The sequence below is a fragment of the Sciurus vulgaris genome, assembly GCF_902686455.1.
Source record: "Sciurus vulgaris genome assembly, chromosome: 14".
Lineage (NCBI taxonomy): Eukaryota > Metazoa > Chordata > Mammalia > Rodentia > Sciuridae > Sciurus > Sciurus vulgaris.
In genome coordinates, this window is record NC_136475.1 from 53,142,591 (window position 1) to 53,169,023 (window position 26,433).

At 39.3% G+C, this 26,433-nt stretch overlaps 1 protein-coding gene across 11 annotated transcripts in view; it reads right to left on the bottom strand.

The window, feature by feature from the left end:
* Nucleotides 1-26,433, bottom strand: part of ACYP2 (acylphosphatase 2) — a 156,354-nt gene that overhangs the window by 90,115 nt on the left and 39,806 nt on the right. Inside the window, exon 4 of one of the 11 annotated variants that reach the window (XM_079110251.1) lies at nt 20,357-20,467. The exons of the other annotated variants lie outside the window; for them this stretch is intronic. Within the exon in view, the coding sequence (XP_078966377.1) occupies nt 20,392-20,467 (76 nt within the window). The 3' untranslated portion in view covers nt 20,357-20,391. The remainder of the gene's footprint in view (nt 1-20,356; nt 20,468-26,433) is intronic. 11 annotated transcript variants of the gene reach the window in all.

Here is a 26,433-nt window from a genome sequence, read left to right on the forward strand (position 1 = left end):
TTGTCCTTGTTGACAGGAACTCTCTCTGTTTCCTGATCATCATGTGAGCCACTTCTCTCTGCCACACTCTTCCACCATGATGACCAGTCTCACCTTGAGCCCCAAGAAATGGAGCCAACTCTCTATGGACTGAGACCTCTGAAACCGTGAGACCCCAAATAAACTTTTCCTCCTCTAAAATTGTTCTTGTGCCTTTTAATCACAGAGCAAAAAAGCTAACTAAAACATATATGTTACTAACTTATAGTCACAGGAAACCATAGTTCTAGAATTTTGATTTGCATTTTCAGTTTTCTTGTCATGGAAGGGTTATTTATCAAGGCAGGGGTATAGGACATATAACATCTTACCAGCTTAATTTAAAAGTCAATGTTTAAATACAAGGTTGGTGGACCTCCATTTATGAACTCACCCAGACTCTGTAGTTGTTAGGTATGTACGTGGCCCAGGGTTATATGTGGCCTCATTCATGGCTGATCTACAGAACAAGGGATGTCAGAGTAAGGTGGCTGCTGACAATCCAATCATGTCCCAGCCCAGCAACCCTTGTAGGAAGCAGGCTTCATTCTCCCAATGTTTCTTATTCATATTCTGCCTAGAGCACATGCTCATCAGAGTATCATGGTACCCAGGGACTCTGGGGCCATGACCAGATGAACAGCATATCATATCTTCTTCTATATCTGGGAGTTGGTATGGTGGCAGGTAAAATCAAATCCATCTCATTACAACCTAAGGCAGCTACTGAATCAAGCAAATTTACCTTACTTGTTGAATTCCTGCTAGTTCTAATTATTTTTCTGGGTTTTTTTTTTTTTTTTTGGGGGGGGGGATGTCTTCTAAGTAGTCAATTATATAAAATGCCAATGGTGAGATTCCTTTCTTCTGCTTTATAATGTTTATTACTTCCTTTGCTTTTCTATTGTATTGTCTTGAACTCTCCAAACAATAGTGGTGATAGCAGATATTCACCTTGTTCCTAGCCTGAGTTGGATTTGCCTTTAGCAGTGTACAATTAAATATCAAGGTTTCATATTGGCTTAATATTGATATTCCTTATTATTTCCACGTGAGGTCTTTCAGAGCTAGGTGGCCAGGTCTTCCCTGGCAAGTTATGGGGAAGCTGAGTCCACACCAATGTGGGCACTACCACTGTAGAAAACGATAAGCCAGGGAGAAGGGTGACTTGCACTTTGTTAAACCAGCTGTTCTAAATTCAAAGTCACTTCAAGTTGTGTGACTTTGCATGATTAAATCCCTGCTTTGCGGGTCATGGTGGCATCTGCCTGTAATCTCAGTGGCTCAGGAGGCTGAGGGAGGAAGAAGTTCAAAGCCAGCCACAGCAATTTAGCAAGGTCCTAAGCAACTCAGTGAGACCGTTTCTCAAAATAAAACATAAAAAGGGCTGGGGATGTGGCTCAGTGGTTAAGTGTCCCTGGGTTTAGTTCCTGGAACAACAAACAAACAAACAAAAACCCTGCTTTGCTCCTTCAAGTCTGAGACAATCTAGAAATGAGACTGTCCTGACAGCAATGGTAAGAAATTTTATCTTCTATTTTATAGTTTCCCTTGTTACTTTTAGGGAGGAATTATAGAAGTTTATGGGACGTACATAAATTAGCACTTAGGGTTTTATAAGAGAGGTTCCATCAGATTTAAAGATTCATGACCTATGTTTTAAATACTTTTTGCACTTTTATGTTATTTCACAATTTTAAGAAGTTCGACACAAGATGTGCATTCCAATGGGGTAAAAAGTCAATACTACTGTTAGATGAAACAGTGGTGAAAAATGGCTTTGAGTGTTACAGCTAAATAAGATCAATAAGTAAACTCTGGCAAGGCAGAGACAATGTCTATTTTATTCACCATTATAGCACCAGAGACAGGCACATAGGAAGTGCTCAATAAATATTTTATGAATTAAATTGATTCAAAGACGTACAGAGAGAAAAGTTTCCTGAAATTAGGTAACTGGAGAATGAGTTTTATAGAATCCAGATTACATATGATTTTAAGAGAGATTAACAGGAAATTAATATTTATTTAGAACCTGGCAGAAAGTAATACTTACAATTCTAGGACCTTCTCTGATTTAATCTCACAACTATTGGAGAGATTATTATGTTCTCAGTGTTCTTACATTATTTTCAGCCTGTCACTGTTTCAGAGAGGTTAAGAAACTTGCACAAGGTCAAGAAGCTGAACTTCAAATCTACTTCTCTTCCACCCCTTAAACATGCCACCTTCTATTTAATTGTTTTTTGGGGGGTTGGGGGGCCCTGGGGATTGAACTCAGGGGCACTTGACCACTGAGCAACATCCCCAGTTCTATTTTGTATTTTTTATTTAGAGACAGGGTCTCACACTTTTGCTGAGGCTGGCTTTGAACTTGCAAGCCTGCCTCAGCCTCCCCAGCCACTGGGATTACAGGCATGTGCCACCACACCACTATGCCATCTTCTATAATACATAAAATGAATATTTATCCCTGACCATGCCATCTACAATCTCTATGCCATTTACTCTCTTTCATGATCCTGTTTGTTTCCTTCTAGGACCTGACACAATTCATAATTATCATGTGTATTTGTTTACTTGTTAATTGAGTCCTCTGACAGATGAGTGCTATGGTATTAAGTGATTTTTCCAGTTATTTTTTAATAGTCATATCGGGGTGCTTTGAACATGAAAGTTCTCAATAATATGGAATGGGTGAACAAATTGACTCAAATCCTTCCTCTAATACTAGAAGGAGGTTAATCTAAGAAAAGAGATCTTGTGTCCCCCCCAAAATTCATATTTTGAAACTTAATCCCCAATGTGAAGGTATTTGGAGGTGATTAAGAAGAGAAGGTAGAGACCTAATGAATGGAATCGGTGCCCTTCTGAAACAAGCCCTGGACAGCTTCATTTTCCCTTCAAACATGTGAGGACACAGCAAGAAGACAGCTGTCCACAAAGAAAGAAGCAGGCCCTCACCAGACTATGGTGAGGCTATGCATTTACTAGCACCTTGATGTGGGGTTTTCCAGTCTCCAGAACTGTGAGAAATACATTTCTGTTGTTTATAGCTAATCAGGCTATAGTACTTTATTATAGCAGCCCAAACAAATACAAGACCTTACAGAGGGTCACTGAGTAATTAAGGGAGCAAATAGGCCAAAATTTTAAAGTGCATGGTTACTTTATTCCATTCTCAATTCTCTTTCCTTAAAAGCCTACAGTTCTCATGTGGTTTTGGTTATGGTGCTATTCTTATGCAAGCTGCATGATGATCAAACTATATTCTCTCTTAAATCCTTTCTATTAAATGCTTTGTATTTTTTCTAGAATTATAAACACACAGAAATATCAAAGGATCACCAAGTTCATTATGCAGCATCCAAGCATAGCCTCACCCAGAAAATAAAAAAGACCTTGGATTCGAGTAAAAGTATATTTATACCAGTTAGTTCAGTTGTTCTAAGAGCCTAGAACTTCAGACCTTAAAGTGATGAGCTTTGGGCACAACCTTGCTTTGTTCTGCAGAAGCTGCAGAGTACAGACATCCAACTTTCTTGAAAACACATTTCCTTAGTCATTGTAAACACTACGCAAAAGAAATCAGATGAACTAGAGCAAATCTCTTGTCACTAGTAAACAATTCAAAGTACATGTTCTACCCATAATCCAAGAGTCATTTTAAAATGTGTTTATTGGTAGTTTTTAATGGCATAATAAATGCTTTGATATGTTATGATAAAGATCAGTATAAAATTTTATATATACTTCAATGTGGGGGAATTAGTTCAAGAAATACTGGTTACATTTACATGACAGAATTGTACATGGCCAATAAAAATCATGTTTTCAAAGAATTCTTGGGAAGTAGGGAAATGTCTTTAGTTCATCTTTGTATCTGTCATGGTTCTGCCAGGACATAGATGGCACATTCTCACAAGGTGATTGAGAAGAGTGACTCTTTGCAAAGGTGTGGGCAAGGATAAAGGAAAACAAGGAGAGATGGTGAAGCATCCCAGGGCTAGCCACACTGGGGAGTCACTCCTAGGCACGAAAGGGCAGGGAGGAAACAATTCCCTGAGCAAAACTCAACATGCATGGCTGTAGAGCGGGCCTCATGGTAGGAGCTGTGGACTTAGAAGAACCTCTTCAATCCATGGCCTGGCAAACAAGAATCTGGGAAACAAATACCTTACTTTTTCTATGATCTCCTGTCAGTGCCTTCCATAGGTAGCATCCAACCCACAGGGAGAGCACCAGGAAGCTGACCGATATAGTTCACAGAAGTGAGCCACCCAGACAAGGCAAGGTAGAGAGGGGTGGAATATGGATCTGGAAGGACACCTGGAGAATACCCGGTGTAACAGTCAGTGAAAAACAGTCATGTAATATATTCTCAAATTTGTAAATATATGTATGACAAGGTCAAGTCTCATGGTAAACAGTCAGAGATTTCAATGTGGGAGATTTGTTATGGAATGCTCTTGGGAACAGCATGGTGGGTGGGGAAGGAAGCAGGACTGGCAGAGGGAAAGGGTAAACTGTAATGTGGTTGCAGCGGAGGCCTTCACCATTCCTTGATGGGGCTCCGGAGTTGGGATGACCCTTCAAAGTTATACCAATGGAGGCAAGAAGGTGGGGCTTTGTACCCCCTCAACAATTAGTTATTGGATGTAGGCTTCTCCCATGAGACCAAAAGTAATGTCTAGATAGAGCCGTTATCAGTCAACACTCCTAGCGCTGGGTCACTGAGCATGTCATTTTGAAGGAATGCCTGGAGGACAGGCCACAACATCCACCAAGATGGCAGTTAACAATGGCTGACCTGGGGACAGAACTGTGAAAAAGTCTTTTCCTGCTTTTGTTTCTTTGTTCATACTTCTCTGTTCCAAATGTTGTAGAACAAATATCATATTAGTTTGGATATAGAGCAATCCAGATACTGTAACAGAGAGACTTAATAGTGCCTTAAATGAATTGGAGTTTATTTCTCTGTCCTGCAATAGTTCAAACTAGCGGTCCTCCCTAGGCATGACAGCTCATCAGCTATCAGGGACTTGGTCCTTCCATCTGGTTGTTCTGCCACCCTCAATGTGTAGCTTCCATCTTATGGTTCAAGATGGCAGTTGCAGATCTTGTCTTCATATCCACATTCCAGCAGGAAGTAGGGAAAACTATGATGGAGAGCATGCCCTTTGCCTTCAAGGGCACAGTCCAAACAATATAACCATTGATGTACTCATGTTCCACTGACCAGAATTATTTATATAGTCACACAAATTTCAAAGAGACTGAAAAATATAGTTTTTATGTGAGGGGATGTCTTAGTCAATTTAGGCTGCCATAACAAAATACTTGAGACTGGTTGTTTATAAACAACAGAAATGTATTGCTCCTAGTTCTGGAGATTGAGAATTTTAAGATTAAGGCGTCAGCAGATTCAGTTTCTGTTAGGGGCCTGTAGATGGTGCCGTCTCTGTGTCCTCACATGGCAGAATAGTAGGGCACTAAACCCATAATGGTTCTGTCCTCTTGAGTTAATCACTTCCCAAAAGCCTCACCTCTTAAGACCATCACACTGGGGATTAGACTTCAACACATGACTTTAGAAGGGACACAGCATTCAGGACATAGGAGCCATGTATACAATGTAAATTCAGGGCTTCTTGAAAGAAGGGAAACAACTGGATACTGGGAAACAACTGGCAGTGTCTACCACATATGTATGAGTTAATAATCAGCAAATGTATAGTCAAAAGGCGGGGACTAGAGTTGTTCTTTTTTGCTAATCTTCACACTCTAGTAGAACAAAGCATTCTCTTCGCTTGTGATTCCTCTGGAATGTAGATGCATATGACCAAGGATTGGTGCCCACAGAAGAGCGTCAGAAATGAAGTCGGGATGTAGGCTGTTATTAAGATGTCCATTAATACCTCAGTTTAATCAGTATGACATTAAGGAGGTGCCAGTTAGATTAACTTCTAATGCCAGGGATAGTCAGGTAACTTGCTATCAAGAAACATCATCCAGAGGGGTCAGCTAACATTACATTTTAAAAAGTCACATTCCAGAAACAACATCAACAAATTCTTCTGTCATCCAGATCAATAATTCATGCTTTGCTAATTAGCATACTTTCTTGTCAAAAATGGGCTTTTATTGGTGAATTAGGGATGCTTTAATTGCATGACAGATGTTTAAAAAAATTACTGCTGGTGAAATTAAAGGTATTTGAGATATGTGAATTGGCTCAAACTGGGGATTTAAACACTCCCCAGTCCTAGCACAAACATTACATGAGAATTCAGTGATGCTTATGCATCACCATTAGATACGGCATCAGAGATTTTAGTCTTTGATTGTTCCCATAGCCAGTTCTTGGTTTCAGAGGAGTTCTGACTATTAAGAGCCTGCCACTAGAATGTCATGTCTATTTTCAATGTGTTTTGTATACATTCAAATCAGCATGCATCATGTATCTCCTCCAAAATTCAGGTCTTGAAACTTAACAGCTAATGTGATGGCATTAAGAGGTGGAGCCTTTAATAGGTGATTAGGCATGAGGACTTCTCCCCCATTAGTGGGATTAAGGTCTTATAGAAGAAACTTTATGCTGCATTCCTTGCTCTTGCCCTTCCACTTTCTCTCATGCGAGGACACAGTATTCCTCTCCTCCAGAAGACTCAGCAACAAGGTGCCATCTTGGAAGCAGAGAGCAAGCCTCAGGAGACAACAGAACCTGCTGTGCCAGCCTCTTGATCTTTCACTTTCCAATAGCTTGCATTTTCCAACTGTGAGAAAACAAATTTCTATTCTTTATGAATTACCCAGTCTCGGGTATTTTGTTAAAGTAGCACAAGTGGACTAAAACAATGAATCAAAGCATATAAAAATACTGGGACCTCACTGGATTTTCAGAAATTCTGAATGAATTGCTTTGGGTCACTTGATAATCAATGTTTGATTAATGAATACCTATATGTGTGCCTGAATTTTGCCTATATCCTGTTTTTATTATTATCTGGTAACTATTTTGTGAGACAGCAGTTAACCATACCTCCTCAAAATTCACTGATGGCTATTATTATTCACTAAAAAGAATCTAAAAGTTATGCATGTCTAAATTGACTTAGGCTCAATTTGCCACACATTCTCTCATCAGACAACATAGAGAATATCAAAAGAGAGGATATGGTGTGTATGCTTCCAGAACATTCTATTTATTTAGAATTAATACAGGAATACTTTCTCATTCTACTTTCAAGATTAAATATATTAATTTCTTCATGTGAAAATTCCTTCCTTTCACTTCTTGATCAATTCATTCATTATAATAAACTTGCAATAGTTGCTAGACAATCAGTGTTCTTCATCAGGGATCAGCAAATCTAGCCTGCCACCTCTTTTTGAATACTCTGTGAGCTAAAAAAGGTTTTTTACATATTTCAATGGTTATAAAAAATTCAAAAGAACAATATTCATGACCTGAAGATGACAGGAAATTCAGATTTCAGGGTCCACAATAAAGAAAAGCAGCTTGGTTCGTGTGCTTACGTACATCCTGTGGCCATACTGGGACTACTAGGGCAGAGCTGAGTAGCTGCAACAGACACTGTTTGGCCCAGGAAGCGTAAACTATTTGCCATCTGATCCTTTACAGAAAAAAGGTTCACTAATCCTTCTCTTCATGATGAGGATCAACCTTAAGCAAGTCAGGGGATAGGCCCAATTCTTATGGAGCTTATATTCTGCGGGGAAACAGACAATAAACAAATAAATATAAAAATGTCCAACGGCAACAATTACTATGGTGAAAATAAGGGTGAAGTGACAGGGAGTGACATCAGCAAGGTCCTTTGTAGGGAAGTGATATGTAACAAGAAGGAGAGAGTCATGTGAGGATGGGTAAGAATGCTCCAGTCCCTAAGAATGCCCCGCACTTGGAACGTGAGGGGCACAAGAAGATGGCCAAGGGGAGCACTTTCCCCCTGCCCCTACAGATTGCTAGGCACAGTAAGAATCTTTATGGAGCTTGGTGACAGCAGCTCAGGTGTCATTAATAACCACTTGGTCAATGTAAAAGCATCAAAAGGGAAAACAGGCTGAGGGACTGAGACATTTCCCTTGGTTCATACTCCCTAGAAATGACAGCAACTTATCTGCAAAATTCCTATTTCCTTCCATTTTTCATCTCTAAAGTATCTGAGAAAAGATGTAACTGAATGGAAATTAGTTAGGTAACATGTAAACCTTGCAACATGCAAGCTCCATGAGCTATAAACTACAGGGCCCAGACTCCATGAGATTGCCGAAGTTCAATTTCTCTACCTCCTCTTCTCTTTCCACTCAACTGAACACAGCTCCTACTCCAGATGTGGAGGCCAAGTTTGTCTACATATCCATTCCCTGACATGGGTTACATACCACTGTGAAAGAACTGTCATAGTGGTTGATGACTGGGGAGAAGGAAATTCAACACAAGCCATCACTTCAGTTGCTAATATGTTCACAAATAAAGCTCATGATCACAGGAAACAACCTTGATTTTAAAAGCTTTGCCTGATGTACTGACTTTTGTATTACCCCTTTGCAAGCATTTATATATAGATTTTTAATGACCATGGTTGGAGGGAACATGAATTTTTAAAACAGATATTAGAATTACTAGAGGCAAAGAACCCCACCCCTTTTTAAAGAAAAACAAGCCTTTCAAAAGAGGGAAGAGAAATGTAATTAGAAATGTATCAAGGACTTAAAAGCTGTTTTTAACTCGTTTCCTAAGAAACCAAAAATAGAATTGACAAGTACAACTTCCAAAGCAGCTTAGATCTCCTTACTCTATTATTAAAATTTCCAGTTCAAAATTTTTAGTCACTAATTTACAGGGTGAAAAAAAATCTCTTATTTGGAAAGAAATTAAGTCCCTTCAGTTAATTTGGTTTATAAGGCTAGTGAAAACTGACCTTCATGAACCGAGAAAATGCCAAGGTTGCTCTTAAGTAGGTAAGTAAGATATCTAGCAACCAACGCCCCCATTGCAATTCTTGACACCCAAATAGGTGGCATAATAAAAAAATATGTATCTATGGACATAACTACTCTTTGGAGACTAAATTTGCTTAATAAAAGGGATATAAATTTGGTTATCAGGAATTAAAATTCTTAGTAGGTAACAGTTAACTATTTAAAATAACATTCCCATATTCCACTTAATATATTCAGCACTGAGAGGAAATGTGTGACTGCAAACCCAGCCCTTGTACTTCATTTACGTAAAGCCCTTTGCGTGACCTTGAGAATGAAAGTGCTGGACAAAGCGAATATGAAGGAAAGCCAGTGTTAACCTTTGGAAAGTGCAATCAACCCACCAGCCTCATGCTCAGCATCAAGCACTCCCACCATTCCCCACCAACAGGTTATAGAAAGAGGTAATACAAGGTTAACATGGTAGAGACTCCCACATAGACTTTCCCACTGGCACAGGACTGGGGGCATCTTCTCAGAAGGCATTCCCACACTAGGTGCACGAACTGGAGGCAGTGCAAGGAGTCTGAAATGCACAGGTCTCCACATCATTGGGCTAGCCTCCCACCTAACCAGCTGCTCCAGGAAATGACTGAGGTGAACCCTGGTGTTTTTCCCTTGTGACTGACCTGGAGGAGGTTGCATCTCACAGCTATGCAAGAAGGCAGCTGTGTCAGGCAGTGGAGAATTACCGAGACCAGCAGAAGGGTCTGCAGGACATTGAATAGAATGCTGAGACCCTCGAGGCTCCCGACTTTGACTGCAAATTCTCCACTCCAGAACTTCCAGGACTTAAAATAAGGTCAAGAGACCAAGGGTGTAAAACAGATCCTCTGGCAAATGCCTGTAATCCCAGTGACTTAAGAGGCTGAGGCAGGAGGATCTCAGGTTCAAGGTCAGCCTCAGCAACTAAGTGTGGCTCTAAACAACTTAGGATGCCCTGTCCCAAAACAAAAATTAAAAAGGGCCGGGGATATAACTGAATGATTAAGTGCCCCTGGGTTCAATCCCTGGTTTAAAAAAAAAAAAAGCTTTGCAGCTTGTCATATGTTAGTTATACTTGTTAAAAGTATATAGGTGCTAAAAAAAAAAAAAAGATGAAAATCTGATTTACACGGAAAGTATCTATGAGCACCGTGATGCCTACACCCTCAAATGAAATCCCAAGCTCATTGTCAGCATAGTATTAACTCTTAAAGTTCTCGTTCTGTAAATGTGATTACCTGTTTTTAAGTTTACTAAAGAACAATATCCACAGATTAGAGGCTCCATTAGTTTTTTTATAGTTTTAAGTAGGATGACAGAAAATATAAACGAGAGCACATTGATATTGGCAGGTAAAGACTTGAAAAATGCCTAAGTATGCCTATACTAGGTATTAGAGCAAAGCATGGTTACATACATCCATGCTAGTAGATACCAAGTCATAAGCAAGCTCTGTTTTTTTGGGTTTTTTTCCTGTGGTTGTTGTGGTTGTTGTTGTTGTTGTTATTGTTGTTTTGGTACCAGGGACTGAACTCAGGGGCACTTGGCCACTGAGCTACATCCCAGACCTATTTTCTACTAAGACACAGGATCTCACCGAGTTGCTTAGTGCCAGCGTTTGCTGAGGCCGACTCTGAACTCAAGATCTTCCTGCCTCAGCCTCCCGAGCTGCTGGGATTACAGGCAGGCACCACCGAGCGTGGTTGCAAGCTCTGTTCTTGAAAAACATTTAGCTTGGCTTCCACGAACTGGGAATTGAGCTAATTGTTTTATATACATTTGTTTCCTCACTTAATGTTTGTATCAAACCTACCAGCACAAACTAAATCAGATTAAGCAACATTTTTAAGATCATGTAGCTTGTTTTAGTCAGTTTTTTCTCACTGTGACTAAATGACCCAACCAGCGCAATTATAGAGGACTTGCAGTTTCAGTGGTCTCTAGCCATCGACAGCCAACTCCATTCCTTGGGGCTCGAGGTGAGGCAGAACATCATGGTAGAAGGTGTGGCAGAGGGAAGTGGCTCACATGTTGATAAGAAAGGAGAGAGAGAGAGAGAGAGGTCTCCACACTCCAGATACAAAATATATACCCCAAAGTCAATTTCCACCTCCTCTAGCCACACCCTACCACTTCAATTACCACAGTTAATCCCTATCAGAGGATTAATTCACTAATTGGGTTAAGACTCTCACAACCCAATCATTTCTCCTCTAAACCTTCTTCCGTTGTGTCACATGTGAGCTTGTGGGGGACACCGCACATCCAAAATATAACATAGCTCTAAATAGCAGAGAAGATATGAACCCAGGTTTTTCTGAATCCAAAGTCATCTCCTAACTACTCCACTCTACCAACTTCCAGAACAAATGCAGTGTTACTGTCTTGTAGTCACCTTCAATAAACACAGAACAGAACATGTAGAGAACCAATTACTTTTCTTTTAAGAAACATAAAAATAATGACTCAAAATACAGCTATATGTCAGTATTTCTGAAAATATAAAACAAGATCATTATTATTGTATAGAGATGGAATAAAGGTTGATGGAATGAGAAAAAAAGAAAAAAACAAAAACAAAAACAAAAAAAACAAATAGATCCTCCTTCCTGTCCAAATCCTAAACTTTCCTTCTCCCTATTCTTTATGAAACCATATAACAATATGTGCCTCCAGACTTCACATTCCAGCTGGAGATATGAACATGCTTCTAACCACTTAAAAGATTGTGTTTATTCCTGGACAAATGTTGTTTTGTTTAGTTTTTAAAGTATTTTTTAGTTGTAGATGGACACAATACCTTTTTTCCATTTGTTTATTTTTATGTGCTGAGGATTGAACCCAGTGCCTCACACATGCTAGGCAAGCACTCTACCACTGAGCCATAACCCCAACCCCAAACACTGTTTTGATAAACACCTTTGTAACAGGCAAAACTTTTCCTATTGCCTAGAATTAACAACTAAGTATCATGAAGGACTACCAAATTCTTAAATGTAGAAATGAACTGGAGGCAGATTCTTCTTCCCCAGCATTTTAGGACAATGAGCAGCTATACCTCTTTTCAGTCTTTAAAGGAACAGAGGAGCCAGGTATGGTGGTGCATGCCTATAATCCCAGCAATCCCAGAAGCTGAGGCAGGAGGATCACATGGTCCAGGCCAGCAATGGCAACTTAGCCGGGCCCTGTCACAAAAACTATAAAGGGCTGGGGACTCAGCTCAGGGGTACAGCGCCCCCAGATTCTATCCCCAGTACAAAAAATGCGGGCTGGAGAGATAGCTCAGCTGGTAGAGTGCTTGCCTTGCGAGCACAAGGCCCTGAGTTCAATCCCCAGTACCGAAAAAAAAAAAAAATGCATACAAAAGTCATATGTAATCATACCAGGGAAGTGAGGAAAAGAGAGTAGTATTAATAGCATAAGAGACTTACACCTTGATCTACTATTACAGAAAGTCACTAGAAAATATCTAAAGTTAGTGATTTAAGAGCCACCAGTTATGAGACAAGTGGAGAGGGGTGGTTGATATTTTGTTGTTGCTTGACATTTTTAGCACTATTTAACTTTTTAAATAAGTGCATGTATTATTTTAATAAAAAATAAAATTATAGAAATAGAAGGCAACATTTTTCTTTAGCAAAAAAAAAAAAAAAAAAAGAATAATTTTTATGGACCTTTCCTGTGTGCTGTTTAAATGCTATCTAGAATAACATGGATATAGCTGGTAGGTCAGAGCTAATCTTAAATTCCTCCTGGTTGAGGATTGTTTATTAAGTATTCTGAAGAGGGGGCCAAGTAAAGGTGAGTACATGGGCATGTATTTCAGCAATCCTCACAGCTTAGAAGTCGAAGTCAAGGAGGGGTGGGGCAAGGCTCTCCGGGCATGCTCCAGATGTAACAGAAACACATAAAACCCACACAGATCTAACCAAGAATAGCACATGGGGACACAAGAGCTCACGAATGCAGTGGCCACTCGTTATTAGCACAAAAATGGCACTACACATGTTCATTGGCTCTAGATGAGTTGCTGCTGAAATCATAGACTGGAGTTGTCCAAAAAAGTTGACCTCTGCTAAACAACTTTCTTCTTGGGGTGGGGTGGGGTATGGAATGAGTATTTAAAAAAATAAAAATACTATCTAAAATGGTTTAGGTAGAGGGCAACAAATTTGGCATCCAGATAAGACCCAAGAGCAGCTCCTGTTCCACTTTCTGAGGCAGGCCTGACTCTCCAAGGAACCCCACTTCCACACTGAGGATGCAAGGTGGCTGGCAAACTTGTTGAGAACCACCGCAGGAGGGTTGGGAAATGCGAGAGTTTGCCTCAGGCAGAATTGGAGGAGATATTCTGTGAATAAAGGGAGGGACAGGAACCATCCCAGCAGCTGCTGAAGCTCCTTGTTGCTTCAGGGAACTCCTGCCTTCTCTCCCTGAATGGTACAGATAGCTCCATTGTGGTACACTCTTTGAAAAAGGAAACTGAGTAAAGTCACAACACCCTTGGCCATCTGCATGATCCCTGCCTTGGGTATGCCTTGTCCAGCTACCTGCCATCTGCCACTGTGGACCTCTGGACTGCCCTGATGCTGAATAGCCTTAACTGTCCATGCCCCACCTGAAAGGGCGAGCACAAGGGCTTCAGGTTACTTCCCCCAACTTCGCCCTCTGGCAGCAGGAAGCAGTTTGGAGACATCATCACCCATTTTTCCACAGAAATGGAATGTAGAAATTAGACAGTGGGAAAATGTAACAGTGGCCCACTTTATGCTTTAAATATAACCCTTGCTGCTCTGCCACTGCAACTTACTTTTCAAATGGACATGTTTCTTTCTCTTCCTCTCTCCCTGCTCTTCCCTAATCTCAAGGGAAACAGGATTACCTTTCTTCCCCATTTTAGGCAGAGTTACATACATACCCACCACAGGAACGAAGTAATCCAGACTTTGGGGATGGTACCAGAAGATCTCAGAAATGACTATCTCCCAAATTAATAAGTGAATTACAACTCCAGACAGAGAACATGTGAAATGTAGCCTATGAATCACCTCTTTAAATGCCCCCTGTTCCTGCTGATGGGTAGAATCACAGCCTCTGGGACAGGAGTCCTTCTTTGTTTCTCCTTTGCTAGCAAAGCAATAATACTTCTTTTTCCTTTTTCTCAAAAAAAAAAAAAAAAAAAAAAGTTTAGGTAGAAAAATGTTGTCTGTGATATTTCTAATTTGTTTTTCAGGCAGAAAAACTGAACATTACAAATTTTGAGTTTAAAGGAATGGAGTTTATTTATTTCATTTTTTGTTTTGTTTTGTTAGGTACCAGGGATTGAAAATCAGGGGTACTGGGCTATTAAGGCACATCCCCAGCTCAATTTTGTATTTTATTTAGAGACAGGGTCTCACTGAGTTGCTTAGTGCCTCGCTTTTGCTGAGGCTGGTTTGTAACTGGAGATCCTCCTTCCTCAGCCTCCCAAGCTGCTGGCATTATAAGCATGTGCCACCTTGCCTAGCCCCAACCAAAGTTTTGATTCATCTCAGCAGTGCTTTACCCTGGTTGCCCATTTTTATATGCCATTTAAGTGAAAGCATGCACTAAAAATCTTGCCTTTGTCATCCTCAGCTATCCAGAAAAAGGTGGCACTTTAAATTTTATTTCTAACAGTTACAGACACAGCCACACTACAGTTCTCCATATAATACATCCCCTTCAATACTAGTGTTTTATTGTCCATTTTACATTTTCCCAAGAGATACTTTATATTCATTTTCACAGTTCTTCCTCTTTATTAAATTCATTGAGTTTCTTGGTTTAATTCAAGGATTACCTCAATTTATATTTTTAAATAACTCATCAGCTATATAACAATAATTCACTCTACTACCTGTCTAAATAGTATCTTAGTAATGTATCTAAAATTATATTAATAACATCTCCCTTGGTGATATCTAGTTACTTTTTATGGCTCCTAATGTCATCATTCATGTTACTCTTTTCCCTTATTGGCTATTCTGATGTAGCAGATTTCAAACAGTGGTGTTCTGCGTGCAGTGCTGGGAATCAAACCCAGGACCTTATACATGTTAGACAAGAACTCAACCGCTGAGCTGCACCCCCAGCCAGACACAGTGATTTTGTCTGGGAGATGTTTTGAAGGAGTCAATAAGCAAAGTAGACATTTTATTAAAACATTTTCCTGAAGTCTACATCCAAATATAGAAACAACTTTTCATTATAAATTATAATAATACTTGGGGTAGGGAAATGAGATGGAGTGAAGCTCTGGGTGGCATGGAGCTCAAGGACAGGATGAAGGTTTCCGTTTCATACATTATGTAGTAATTTTTAGCAGGTAGCTTGCTATTTGGAACTTCTCTAAATATTCCAGACTCAAAAAAAATTGCATTGGCATAGATTGACAAAAAGATAATTTGGCCACTACATCTGACTCCCTTCAGATATCTGCTACCCAACTGTCTTTCCTTTGGATTGTTCTTTATAACTGTCTGAAATATTTTAAATAAAATTATGGACATCACATTTCACCCCAAACTGCAGTGTATAAGTGGTAAAAAAAAAAAAAAAAAAAAAAAATGGAAGATTTTTTCCCCACAAAATATGCTACTCTCACACCTACCAAATTTAACACTAAATCCTTAATGTTCTTTAATACTGAGTCATATTCAAATATCTCCAATAGTCCCATTTCCAAATGTTTTTCTTACAACTGTTTTACTCAAAACAGAAAAAAAAAAAAAAATCAGTGTCTATATTTGTGAGATAAATGTAGAAAAATACTGCAACTGTGAAATCTAGATGTGGATGTTCATCATGCTAGTCCCACACTTCCTATGTATTGGTAATAATAAAATGTCCAAAAGATTTGCATCACTGCATCTTTATAAACCTGTTTACATGTGTATAAGAGGAGGAAGTTTCCGGGGTATGCTAATGGGCCCCATCCTGTTCAGTGTTGTAGCCAATTATTTGACAATAATGTGGAAATGATGTTTGTCAAATTTCTTAGTTGATGAGCTGGAAGGAATAATGAATGTGTCAGATAACTAAATCGACACCCAAAAATGTTTTGACAAACTAAATGAAGCAGGGACTGGTGAGGAAGTGAGTGGTGATAAATACAGGTACTTCTATGTTCCGGAAGAGCTGGAGGTAAAAGGTCCCAGGCCAATAGATACAGTAATGAGGAAGGGTGCTAAGGATTCTATCCAGCTTTTGTAATGGCTGGATCAAATGGAATTGTCTGAAGCGTTAAAACCAAAAACCAAAGTAGGGTCCCTTATTGAGAGGGCTGCTGCCTTTCCAGTCTACGAGCTGCATCTGTCAGCTTAATAAATAAATGTATCAGCTCATGCTGTCTAAGAGAATTTTCACGGCACTATCATGGCCAAGTGGAACATGTACACTTTGGTCTCCGTGGCTGACTGGCCAGATAGACAGCAAGACGTCAATAATTAAGGCTGCATTCAGGTAAGAACAATACCAGTGAGACACCACTGGAACAATGAGTGAGGCTTTAATATCGCTGGATGATTATCTAAACTAGAACTTCAAACTGTCACATGAGTATGTTTTGGTGTAGTAAGGTGTTGTGTTTTCTACAACAGTCACACTAGATGGCTCTAACTCAATACCTTTCCATGGGTTCCAAGGACTTTCAGAGAGAGAATCTGCAAAATGATCTGTAATTATTGATAAAAGTTTTACCTGGATTTCTTTCCAGAAGATTCCTTCATATGCAGTTCAAGGTGCACTGGCTTTCCCTGGGGGCAGGGATAGGGAGGGAGATTCACAGGAAGACTAGTTTGGAGTGCTCTCCTGCTACCAAGTCTCCTCTCCAATCTGAGGCAACCGTCTTACTAGGATGGAGCATGGTGACACCTGGTGTAGCCTTTTTATGTAGTTTCCTTCTGCTCAAAGTCCTAGGGGATTTTTATTATTTCTGAAGTGGTGAGGGTGTCTTTGGAATTTGTGGCTGTCAATATTCAAAACATACTCATGCCAGGCACTGTGGCACATGCCTAAAATCCCAGTGGCTCGGGAGGCTGAGGCAGGAGGATCTAGAGTTCAAAACCACCTTCAGCAAAAGCGAGGCACTAAGCAATTCAGTGATACCCTGTCTCTAAATAAAATAGAAAAGAGGGCTGGGATGTGGCTTAGTGGCCAAGTGCCCCTGACTTCAATTCCTGGTACCCCAGAAAACAAACAAACAAAAACAAACAAAAAAACCCCATAATCATGATTGTAGGAAATAAGGCAGAGGACCTAAATGGAGATACAAAACTGAAAAGGTAAATGTGAGTGAAATAATATACAAAGCTTCAAATCATTAGAAAGCAATTATACTTAGGCCACCTAGTCTATACAGGGTCTCCAAGATAACTGGAAAGTTAGGCTGACTGCCACAAGAGGCACCTCAAAAAGACAGACATATGATCCCAAATATCTCTGCTTTTCATTCATATGGATTAATTTTTCTTTTTTTAATTTTTCCCACTGTTAGAGATTGAACCTGGGGTTTCACACATGCTAAGTACATGCTCTACTACTGAGCCACATCCCTAACCTGGATTCATTTTCCTTGACTTCTCTTTAATCTGTTTATATTGTCCCTTTTCCTGTCTCTTCCTTGTATTTCCTTCACTCATCCCTACACATCCAATACAGTGGCCTGACAACGTGCCTCCAGTCTGTCATTTTACCTCATCCTGCACATATCATTAATGACTCTTCCTAAATTATCATAATGATTGGGTCAGTCTTCCCCCTGCAAAAAGAACTTTTTAAGTGCTTTGAAGTACACAAAGAACTCAGTCAAAATTCATAAGCCTAACAGTTAAATCCTCACTAATCTGGCTCTGGCTCACTTTTATAATCTCTTCTAGACAAGAAATAAAGCTGCTTTTTTTTTTTTTTTTTTTGTACTAGGGATTGAACCCAGTGCACTTTACCACTGAGCTACATTACCACTCCTTTTATTTTTATTTTTTATTTTGATGCCTAGGCTAGCATCGAACTTGTGGTCCTCCCTCATTCTTCTGAGTTGCTGGGTATGCTCCACCATGTGTGGCAAGACATGTAGTCTGAGTTACTCCCAGTTCCTGTGTGCGACTCCTGTGGTTCACTCCTGGATGCCACACCTTAACCCAAACTATCTCATCTTTCATGGCACATCCTTTCTACTCCTGCCTTCCCTCTCTTCTGAAGATTCAAATTCTGCCCACTTCCTGAAACCCAAGCCAGACTCCATATTTTCAGCCTCATGGATCATTAACTATTCAGAAGTGTGTGGTTCTACCACACCTCTTTAATATGTGAGAAAATACTCCCTAAATTGGTAATTAACTTTCACTGGTATATGTTTTATTTTCTGAAGGAGACTGTACTCTCCTCAATATTAAGGACTTTATACTTTTTTGTTTCCTAAAATGCCTGGTACAATGCTTCCATGGCAGGTGCTCAATAAATAATGAAAAGCCAATGAATGATTCCAAACATTTATGAACCACTTCTCTTTGTCTGAACAAAGTTTGTCCCCACAGACTTCAGGATTCTTTCTAGCTTCATAATGCTATGAATTATTTGGATTTTCAATTTAAAAAAAAAATGAATCCCTCAGGTTTGCCCACTGCTAATTACAACAGAGGGTCCCAGACACAGATGCTAGCAAACAATAATCTCTTGTAGCATTTAATAAGATTGGTCACTTTAAACTAGACAAGAGAGCATTATAGTCCAGGAATTGTCTCTTCACACTATGATTGAAAAGGAAAATTCACTGACTTTAGGCACAGTACACCAAAGTGTATGCTCATAAATTGTAGATAACTCTTCTATGTGGGCATGGCTATAAGCTTTACCATGTGCTATTTGGCTGGTCACTATTCTCACTATGCAAGACATGATCCATGGATAAGCCAACTCCACACTTTTTGGGCACTTGTTAGAAAATACAGGATACCAGGCTCCATCTCCAACTTATTAAATGAGAATCTTGCCCTTTTAACAAAATTGCTGGGTTTTCTAAAAAACACTGAACCCAGGGTGGAGGGGGCGGGCAGGGGTACAACTGACTGCAGAGAAGGAATATTTTTATCTTTTCAAAACAGCCTATGCCAGTGGTTGAACACATTGCTGAAGCCCACCCCCATGGCTTCTGGTTCAGTAGATCTGGGGTGGGGCCTGGGAACCCTAATTTCTAATGAGCTTCCAGGTGATGCCAATAGTGATGCTACTGGTCCAGGAAACACATCACTAGCTTGTTCCATCTAAAAATAACATATTTGGGGATTTTTTGCTCCAAGTGTACTAAGAGAGAAGACAGAGCTAGTAAAAAGGGTCGGAAAAAGGAAGTGGCTGCAAAATGTTTCATTCATATGACAAGAAGGTAGCTGTTAAATCTCCTTTGTACACAAAGGGTAAAAATAGCTGACGGAATTACTATGGCAACAGCTGTATTATCCACAGGGATTTTCTCTACTGGCATTATTCATAAAGGGAGATCCAACTTGTAGAAATTCTATTTAAATATTGAGGCTTATCAAAAACAATAAACATGGGAAACATGTCCAGTTCATTAAATACTATGAGATAACAATAGAAATTTAAGGTGAATTTGAAAATGACTATCTGAGATCTGGATTTGGATTTGTCCCAGCAATGGAACAAAAATAAGCTTTTAACTATATGGTTCTGAAACAAGTAGAAAAAGAAAGCTGAGAAATGTTGAAGATATTCATTATATAAATTTTTTAGTTTTTTTTTAAATTTCAAATAGCTCTTTTTTAAAAAAACAGACTCAAAATTATAAATAAAACAATATGTATGAAAACCAAAGAGCTCCACCTAGAGTTTGAAAAAAGAGTTTTTACTACTTATATACAAAGCATCATTTACTCGTATCCCATCTATATTCTTTCCATTAATCTTCAAAATATGTATTTTCACAATTTTTACAAAAATAAGATGTTTCTAGAGTGTCAGCTCCTGTTAACATAAAGGAGAATTGAATTGTTTTGGAAGATCATTTTTAAAAATTTTTTTGGTTGTTGATGGACCTCTATTTTATTCATTTATTTATATGCGGTGCTGAGGATCAAAACCAGGGCCTCACACATGCTCGGAAAGCACTCTACCACTGAGCCACAACCCCAGCCCCAAGAATTGAATTTTTTATGATGCTGTCTATAATCTATTTTTCTTCTAAAAATCTGGCAATTATATTTGTCACAGTGAATGATTATCTTAAGGCAAATTATTGAACAGTTGGGATAGTGTTTAAAGCATCACAGAGAAGACAGCTTAAAACTGATTCAAGAGACACAGTTCTTACCCGAACTTGCTGTATGACCTTGAGCAACTCCTCTTCTAGCCTTGAGTTTTCTTGTCAGTAGGGCTTAGACAAGATAAGTGGTTCTGAGACCTGGTGGCACACTGACACCACCTGGGAGCATTGGATACAAATTGATGCCTCAGTCCCAGAGATTCTGATTTAGTTGTTCTGTTGAGGGGTGGGAGTAGAGGGTGGTGGTCAGCTAATGGCCTTGTAAAAGCTCGAGTGATCCAAAATAAGCAAACTGGGTGCACTAGATTGGATGGTCTATCTCCAAGCTCTCTTCCATGGTAAGTATCCATGCTCTAATTCAGTGCTTTTCAAACACTGGTGCAGATCAGTCACCTGGAGGGTTGTTAAAAGATTGCTGGACCCTACCCACAAGACTTCAGAGTCTGCAGGTTCAAGTGGAGGCCATGAATTTCCATTTCTAACAGGTTAATGCCAGGCAAAATTGATGCTACTGCTCTAGGGTCATACTTAGAGAATTGTTACTCTAGATGATTACAAAATTACATTCGCCAAATTCCCCAACTCATTCTTATTCTCCTCTATCAATCTACAGTATGAATCAGTCTCCTGATTCCAAACACTCTTCCTCTCATTCTGAGCCCACACTACCAACACAGTTAATATCCTAACTCACAAGTCTCACTGCATTACTCCTGGCCTGAAACTTTGCAATGATTCCTCATCGCTGACATAAGAAAGGACAAATTAACATGGCATGTGAGGCTTTTCACAGTTTGACCCCAATCTACCTTTACAGCCTCAATTTCCAGTGGCCCATGTCATCCACCTATGTTCTAGTCACTTGACCCCAACCACACCGCTCAGTGTCCTTGTGCCTCACATTCTGTCCTTGTACCTTCACCTTCTCTTTCTGACATACTTGTCACCATTCATTCTTTGTGGCAGGTACTGTGCTAGGTATTGGGAACTCAAGAAAGAACATGACATTCCCTGACTTTAATAGATATTGTTGAATGGGGAACCCAACACCATCTTTATACCCTTCCCCTCTTATCCCCTCCTTACCAGTGGCTGGAAATGCTCATAAACAGTCATAGCTGGGAAAGACCCACGGAACTTACAGCAGGACGTGTACTATAGGCTTCTGGGAGTATGTGCTCCAGATAAGAAGAAACTGACCCACAGCCACCTTCCTCCAGCCTTGAGTGATGGTGTGATGCTTCCAGCTGCAGCAGCCATCTTACAGTCATCATGGAAAGAGTAGACTCCTACAGACACAGCCCTGACTCTGGTGATCAGCTGAACAAACTCCAAGACCACTGACCTCCAGTGTTGTCCGAGTGAATATACCCCCATTTGTTGGAGTCAGCTGTTTATCAGGTTTCCTGTTACTTACAGAGCTACTGAACACATTCTCTTGGAGTGGAGGTGGAAGACAGTGAGCAAGTAATTCTTCCATAATAGCTGTGCTAAGTGAAGAAGCAGAGCTCGCAGTTGAGAGGCTAGGCTAGGGTGCGTGCGGAACAGTCAGCAAAGCCGGGAGAGAGGAATGAAGCATCCATTCCAGGAAGCGGGGAAAAGCTTTGCAAAAGTCTTAAGGGAGGAAGAGGGAGCACTAAAAACCCAGTTACAGGAAGAAAGGCAGAAAAGGTTGGAAGAAGGGGACTGCCTGGCCTGCTCTCAAGGCAAGAGAAGCCTTTCTTCAACTGCACTTACTCCCCCAGCTTCATCCCAAACTCCACCCTTGTACTTTGCAGCCTGTGCTGAGTTGACTTCTTTGACCCCAGCTAGACAATTGGATTTTCCCAATACCTTTAATCACCTTTGTACCACCCCACCCCAGCTCCTGGCAGAGGGTCATGGAAAAAAAAACAAAAATATTTGCTAAATAAAAAAATTATAACAAAATATGTTAGCTAAATGGCTTCCTAACAAGTAATGATTAGGAAGGGAACCCATACATGACTTTTTGAGGCCCAGTTCTGAAGCTGAGTCCCACCACCACCATGCGTACCATCTTCACATGACAGGAGATGTCTGTTCCAACAGAGCCTTACTGGGTTAAGGAAGTCTGAAGAGTCTTTCAGCTTTGTAATTCCCTGATTTTGAGAATTTTTTTTAAAGCACAGGGAGTATGACATTAGGAGACCAGCAAGAAGCACCTGTTACCAACGAAGGTCCAACCAGGAGTGGTTTTTTTGTAAATTGCAACATGACTCTGGGAAAATATCAAATAAGCATTTAGTTATCTCATCCTTGCCTCCAAGAAAGAAACAGAAAGTCATATACTGCATCAAAATATTATCCATATTTATTTTCAAACAGTAGGTTTGCTGGTTATTTTATTTAATTTATAACTTTCAATTTTAATAACTGGTTTAATTCACTTAAATTACCTAAATGGATGCAATATTTTATTTACAAGAATACATAAACAGGGCTGGGGATATAGCTCAGTTGGTAGAGCGTTTGCCTTGCGCAGGCCCTGGGTTCAATCCCCAGCACCGCAAAAAAAAAAAAAAACAGAATACATAAACAAAATTTCCTCAGTCATGATGCCTTAGTTTACTCAGTATTAATCTAAAAAAAAGTTCCTGATTTTTATATTTAAAAATGAACTCCAAGTTTAAATCTAAATTGTTTACAGCCTTTGACCCATATCCAGGAATTAATACTTCAAAAATTTGGAAAAAAAACACAACTAAATGTCAGTGGCATGTGGGACAAGGCATTAGGAAGCAGTATTTTATTGGCTAGAATTATTGGCACAGAGTAATAAAAGCAGAACATTTTTTTGTTGGTTTTCCTGTTGTTTTCAAGGTCCCTTGCACACACTGCATCCTTACTGCCTGCACAGGACGGAGGGCCCCACCACCTGCCCGCACAGACAGCTGTTTGATCCCTCTGCCTAGAATGCTCTAGCAGGGCTCTGCTCCAGCAGCTGCCTTTTCACCATGCAGATCTCACCTCAGAGGTCACCTCCATGGAAAAGCGCTTTCTTGACTATCCCCTCTGAAAATGGAAAACCATCACTATTGCCTTCCTGGCACTTACCATTATCTGAAAACATCTAGTTTACTTATCATGGGCCTCCCCACAAGAAATTTAACCTTATCTCTTAGTCACCGCTGAATCCCACTTTCTGGAACAGTGCCTGGTACACATAATAGGCACCAAATAATAATGGCTCAGTAATGAAAAAGATTCACATATATCTGTGTACAAGGACACGCACTATAACAAGATTCTAACAGCAAAAAACTGCAAAAACCTCAATTCCAGCAACAGATGAATAATAAATAAGCCACGATTTATCTATAAAGCAGAATATTTCTGTGGTGACTTAAAAGAACATTTACTGCCATGAAAAGACATCCACAGTATACAATATTGTGGAATTAATTTTTTTAAGTTGTAGAACAATATGTATATCATGCCCCCATGTTTACAAGTGATATAGGTAAATGTAATTATATGGGTATGTATAGTTGGAATATTTTTACAATAGGATTATATGTATTCTTAATGTGTGTGGTGTGTGTGTGTGTGTGTGTGTGTGTGGTTTACACACCAGGAAAAATGTATAGGACTAAGGTATTAGAAAAATAGAAAGGAAAGGCATGGTGGCACACACCCGTAATCCCAGCAGCTCAGGAAGTTGAAGCAGGAGGATAGTGAGTTCAAAGACAGCCTCAGCAACTTAGTGAGGCCCTAAACAATTCAGTAAGACCCTATCTCTAAATAAAATATAAAAAAGAACTGGGATGTGGCTCAGTGGTTAAGTACCCCTGGGTTCAATCCCTGGTAGCAAAAAAATAAATAAATAAAAAGGACTTCTGCATCTTTTACTTCAAATAATCCCATGTCATTTGGATGTTTGAAACAACCATGTGCACCTTCTGTAAATTAAAAAAAAAAAAAAAAGAATCATATACTTTGTAGTGTATATACTGAAATATGTTCAAACTTTTGGAAAATTGAGATCTTTTAAAAAATATTTTATGCTCACATCTTTATAAGCTAACTTTAAGAGTATATAAAATAAATAATAAAAGGCATATTTTGTTTACAGTATCAACTTTTTTGAAAGGTGGAACTTGGGGTATATCTCAGTGGCAGAGTGCCTATTTCAATCCAAAGCACCAAAAAAATAAAAAATAAAAAAAAATAAAGAGTAACTAGTCTCTTAATTGTCAAAACTTGGAAGCAGCCAAGATGCCCTTCAATAAGTGAATGGATAAACAATCTGTGACACATTCATACAATGGAATATTATTCAGCAATATAAAAAATCAGCTATCAAGTCACAAAAAGACATGGAAGAATTTTAAAGACATATTTCTAAGTGAAAGAGGACAACCTGAAAAGGCTACATACTGTGAGATTCTAGAAAAGGCAGAATAGGGAAACAGTAAAAACATCGGTGGTTGCCAGGGGTGAGTGGGAAGAGAAGAAGGGATGAATAGAGGGTATGCACTTTTAGGACAACGAAACTCTTCTCTATAATACTATCATGGCAGATAATTGTGCAACCGTGGCATATACAACATTAGGAGTGAATCCTAATGTAAACTATGGGTTTTAGCCAATGACCATGTATTAATATTGCTCATCAATTTTCACAAATTTGCTGCAACTAAAGCAAGTTGTTCATCATAGGGAAACTGGGGTGTTGGGAGATTTAAGGAGGTATATGGGAAAACACTGTACTTGCCACTCAACTTTTCTGTAAACCCAAAACTGCTCTAGAAATTAAAGTTTATTGATTTTTTAAAAAGAAATTAATGCTAGGGCTGAGGATATAGCTCAGAGGTACAGTGCTTGATCCCCAGCACTGCAAAAAGTAAAGAGTAATTAGTCTTGTGTTATGCATTTTGTTCATTAAATATGGTTACCTTAATAAATTCACATACATAAAATGTGAATTTTAAAACACAGATCGTACATTTAAGTCATGTTAATATAACTCTGTTATATTACAAAGGAAAACAAAAGATGGTATTTGAGGTCTAAAACGTAGTGTTAGAACTCCAATCCTACCAGAGATAATATTCATGTTTCTAGTTTCCCATTAATTTATATCAGGTTACACAAACATATCTTCTAAAATTACAGCTACTCAATAAATTTTTGTTCCCTGAAAAATATCCAAGTATTCTGTGTGACCCTGTGACATCCAAGGGAACCCTCTAATAATCCCATCTATTTGTGTGAAAAGGACCTTGGTGAATAAGGCATAAAAGATATTAGCAAACTGCTTTGAGTTTATCAGATGAAAAATCTAGGAAAAAGTACTAATTCTAGTTACACAGAAATTCATGCCATTAATGGTCTACCAGAGAAAAACTACTTTAAAAATATTCAATAACTACCAGGTAGAGTGGCACACACCTGTAATTCCAGCTACTACGGAAGCTGGGAAAGGAAGATGGCAAGTTCAACAGCAGCCTCAGCCACTCAGACCCTGTCTCAAAAAATGAAATTTGTAAAGGGCTGGGGATGTAGCTGCATGGTAGAGCACTTGCCTAGCATGTGTGAGGCCCTAGGTTAAATCCCCAGTACTGTTTTAAAAAAAATTAAATAATTTTGAGTCTGACTCCACCTAATTGTTCATCAAATCTACGGCTTCTTTCCAATCTCTACAATAACAGCTAGAAATTCAAAACAATATCATTTCATAAAGCAGAGTCTAGTTCAAATTTTATGTTTTATACAAATGCCACATATCTCTGGAAAAGGTAAAAACAACCCCACTGGTGAACAGGCATGTACTAATTCTAACTCTTGACCTAGGAACCCTGTGCCTTGTCAGCTCTCTAGAACCACAGAATCTTAGCAGGCCTGGGAGGTCACCCAGTCTAACACACCATTCAATGAGTCAGGCTTTTACCACACCCTTGACTTGTTAGATATCTACACAGGAGTCAGCAAACATTTTCTGTGAAGGGTCAGACAGTAAATGTTTTAGGCTTTGTGGCCATTTGGTCTCTGTTACAACAACTCAACTTGGCTCTTGAACCCCAAAAGCAACTGTAGACAAAACATAAGTAAATGGGAATGGCTGTGCTTCAGTAAAACTTTATATATAAAACAAGCAGTAGGCC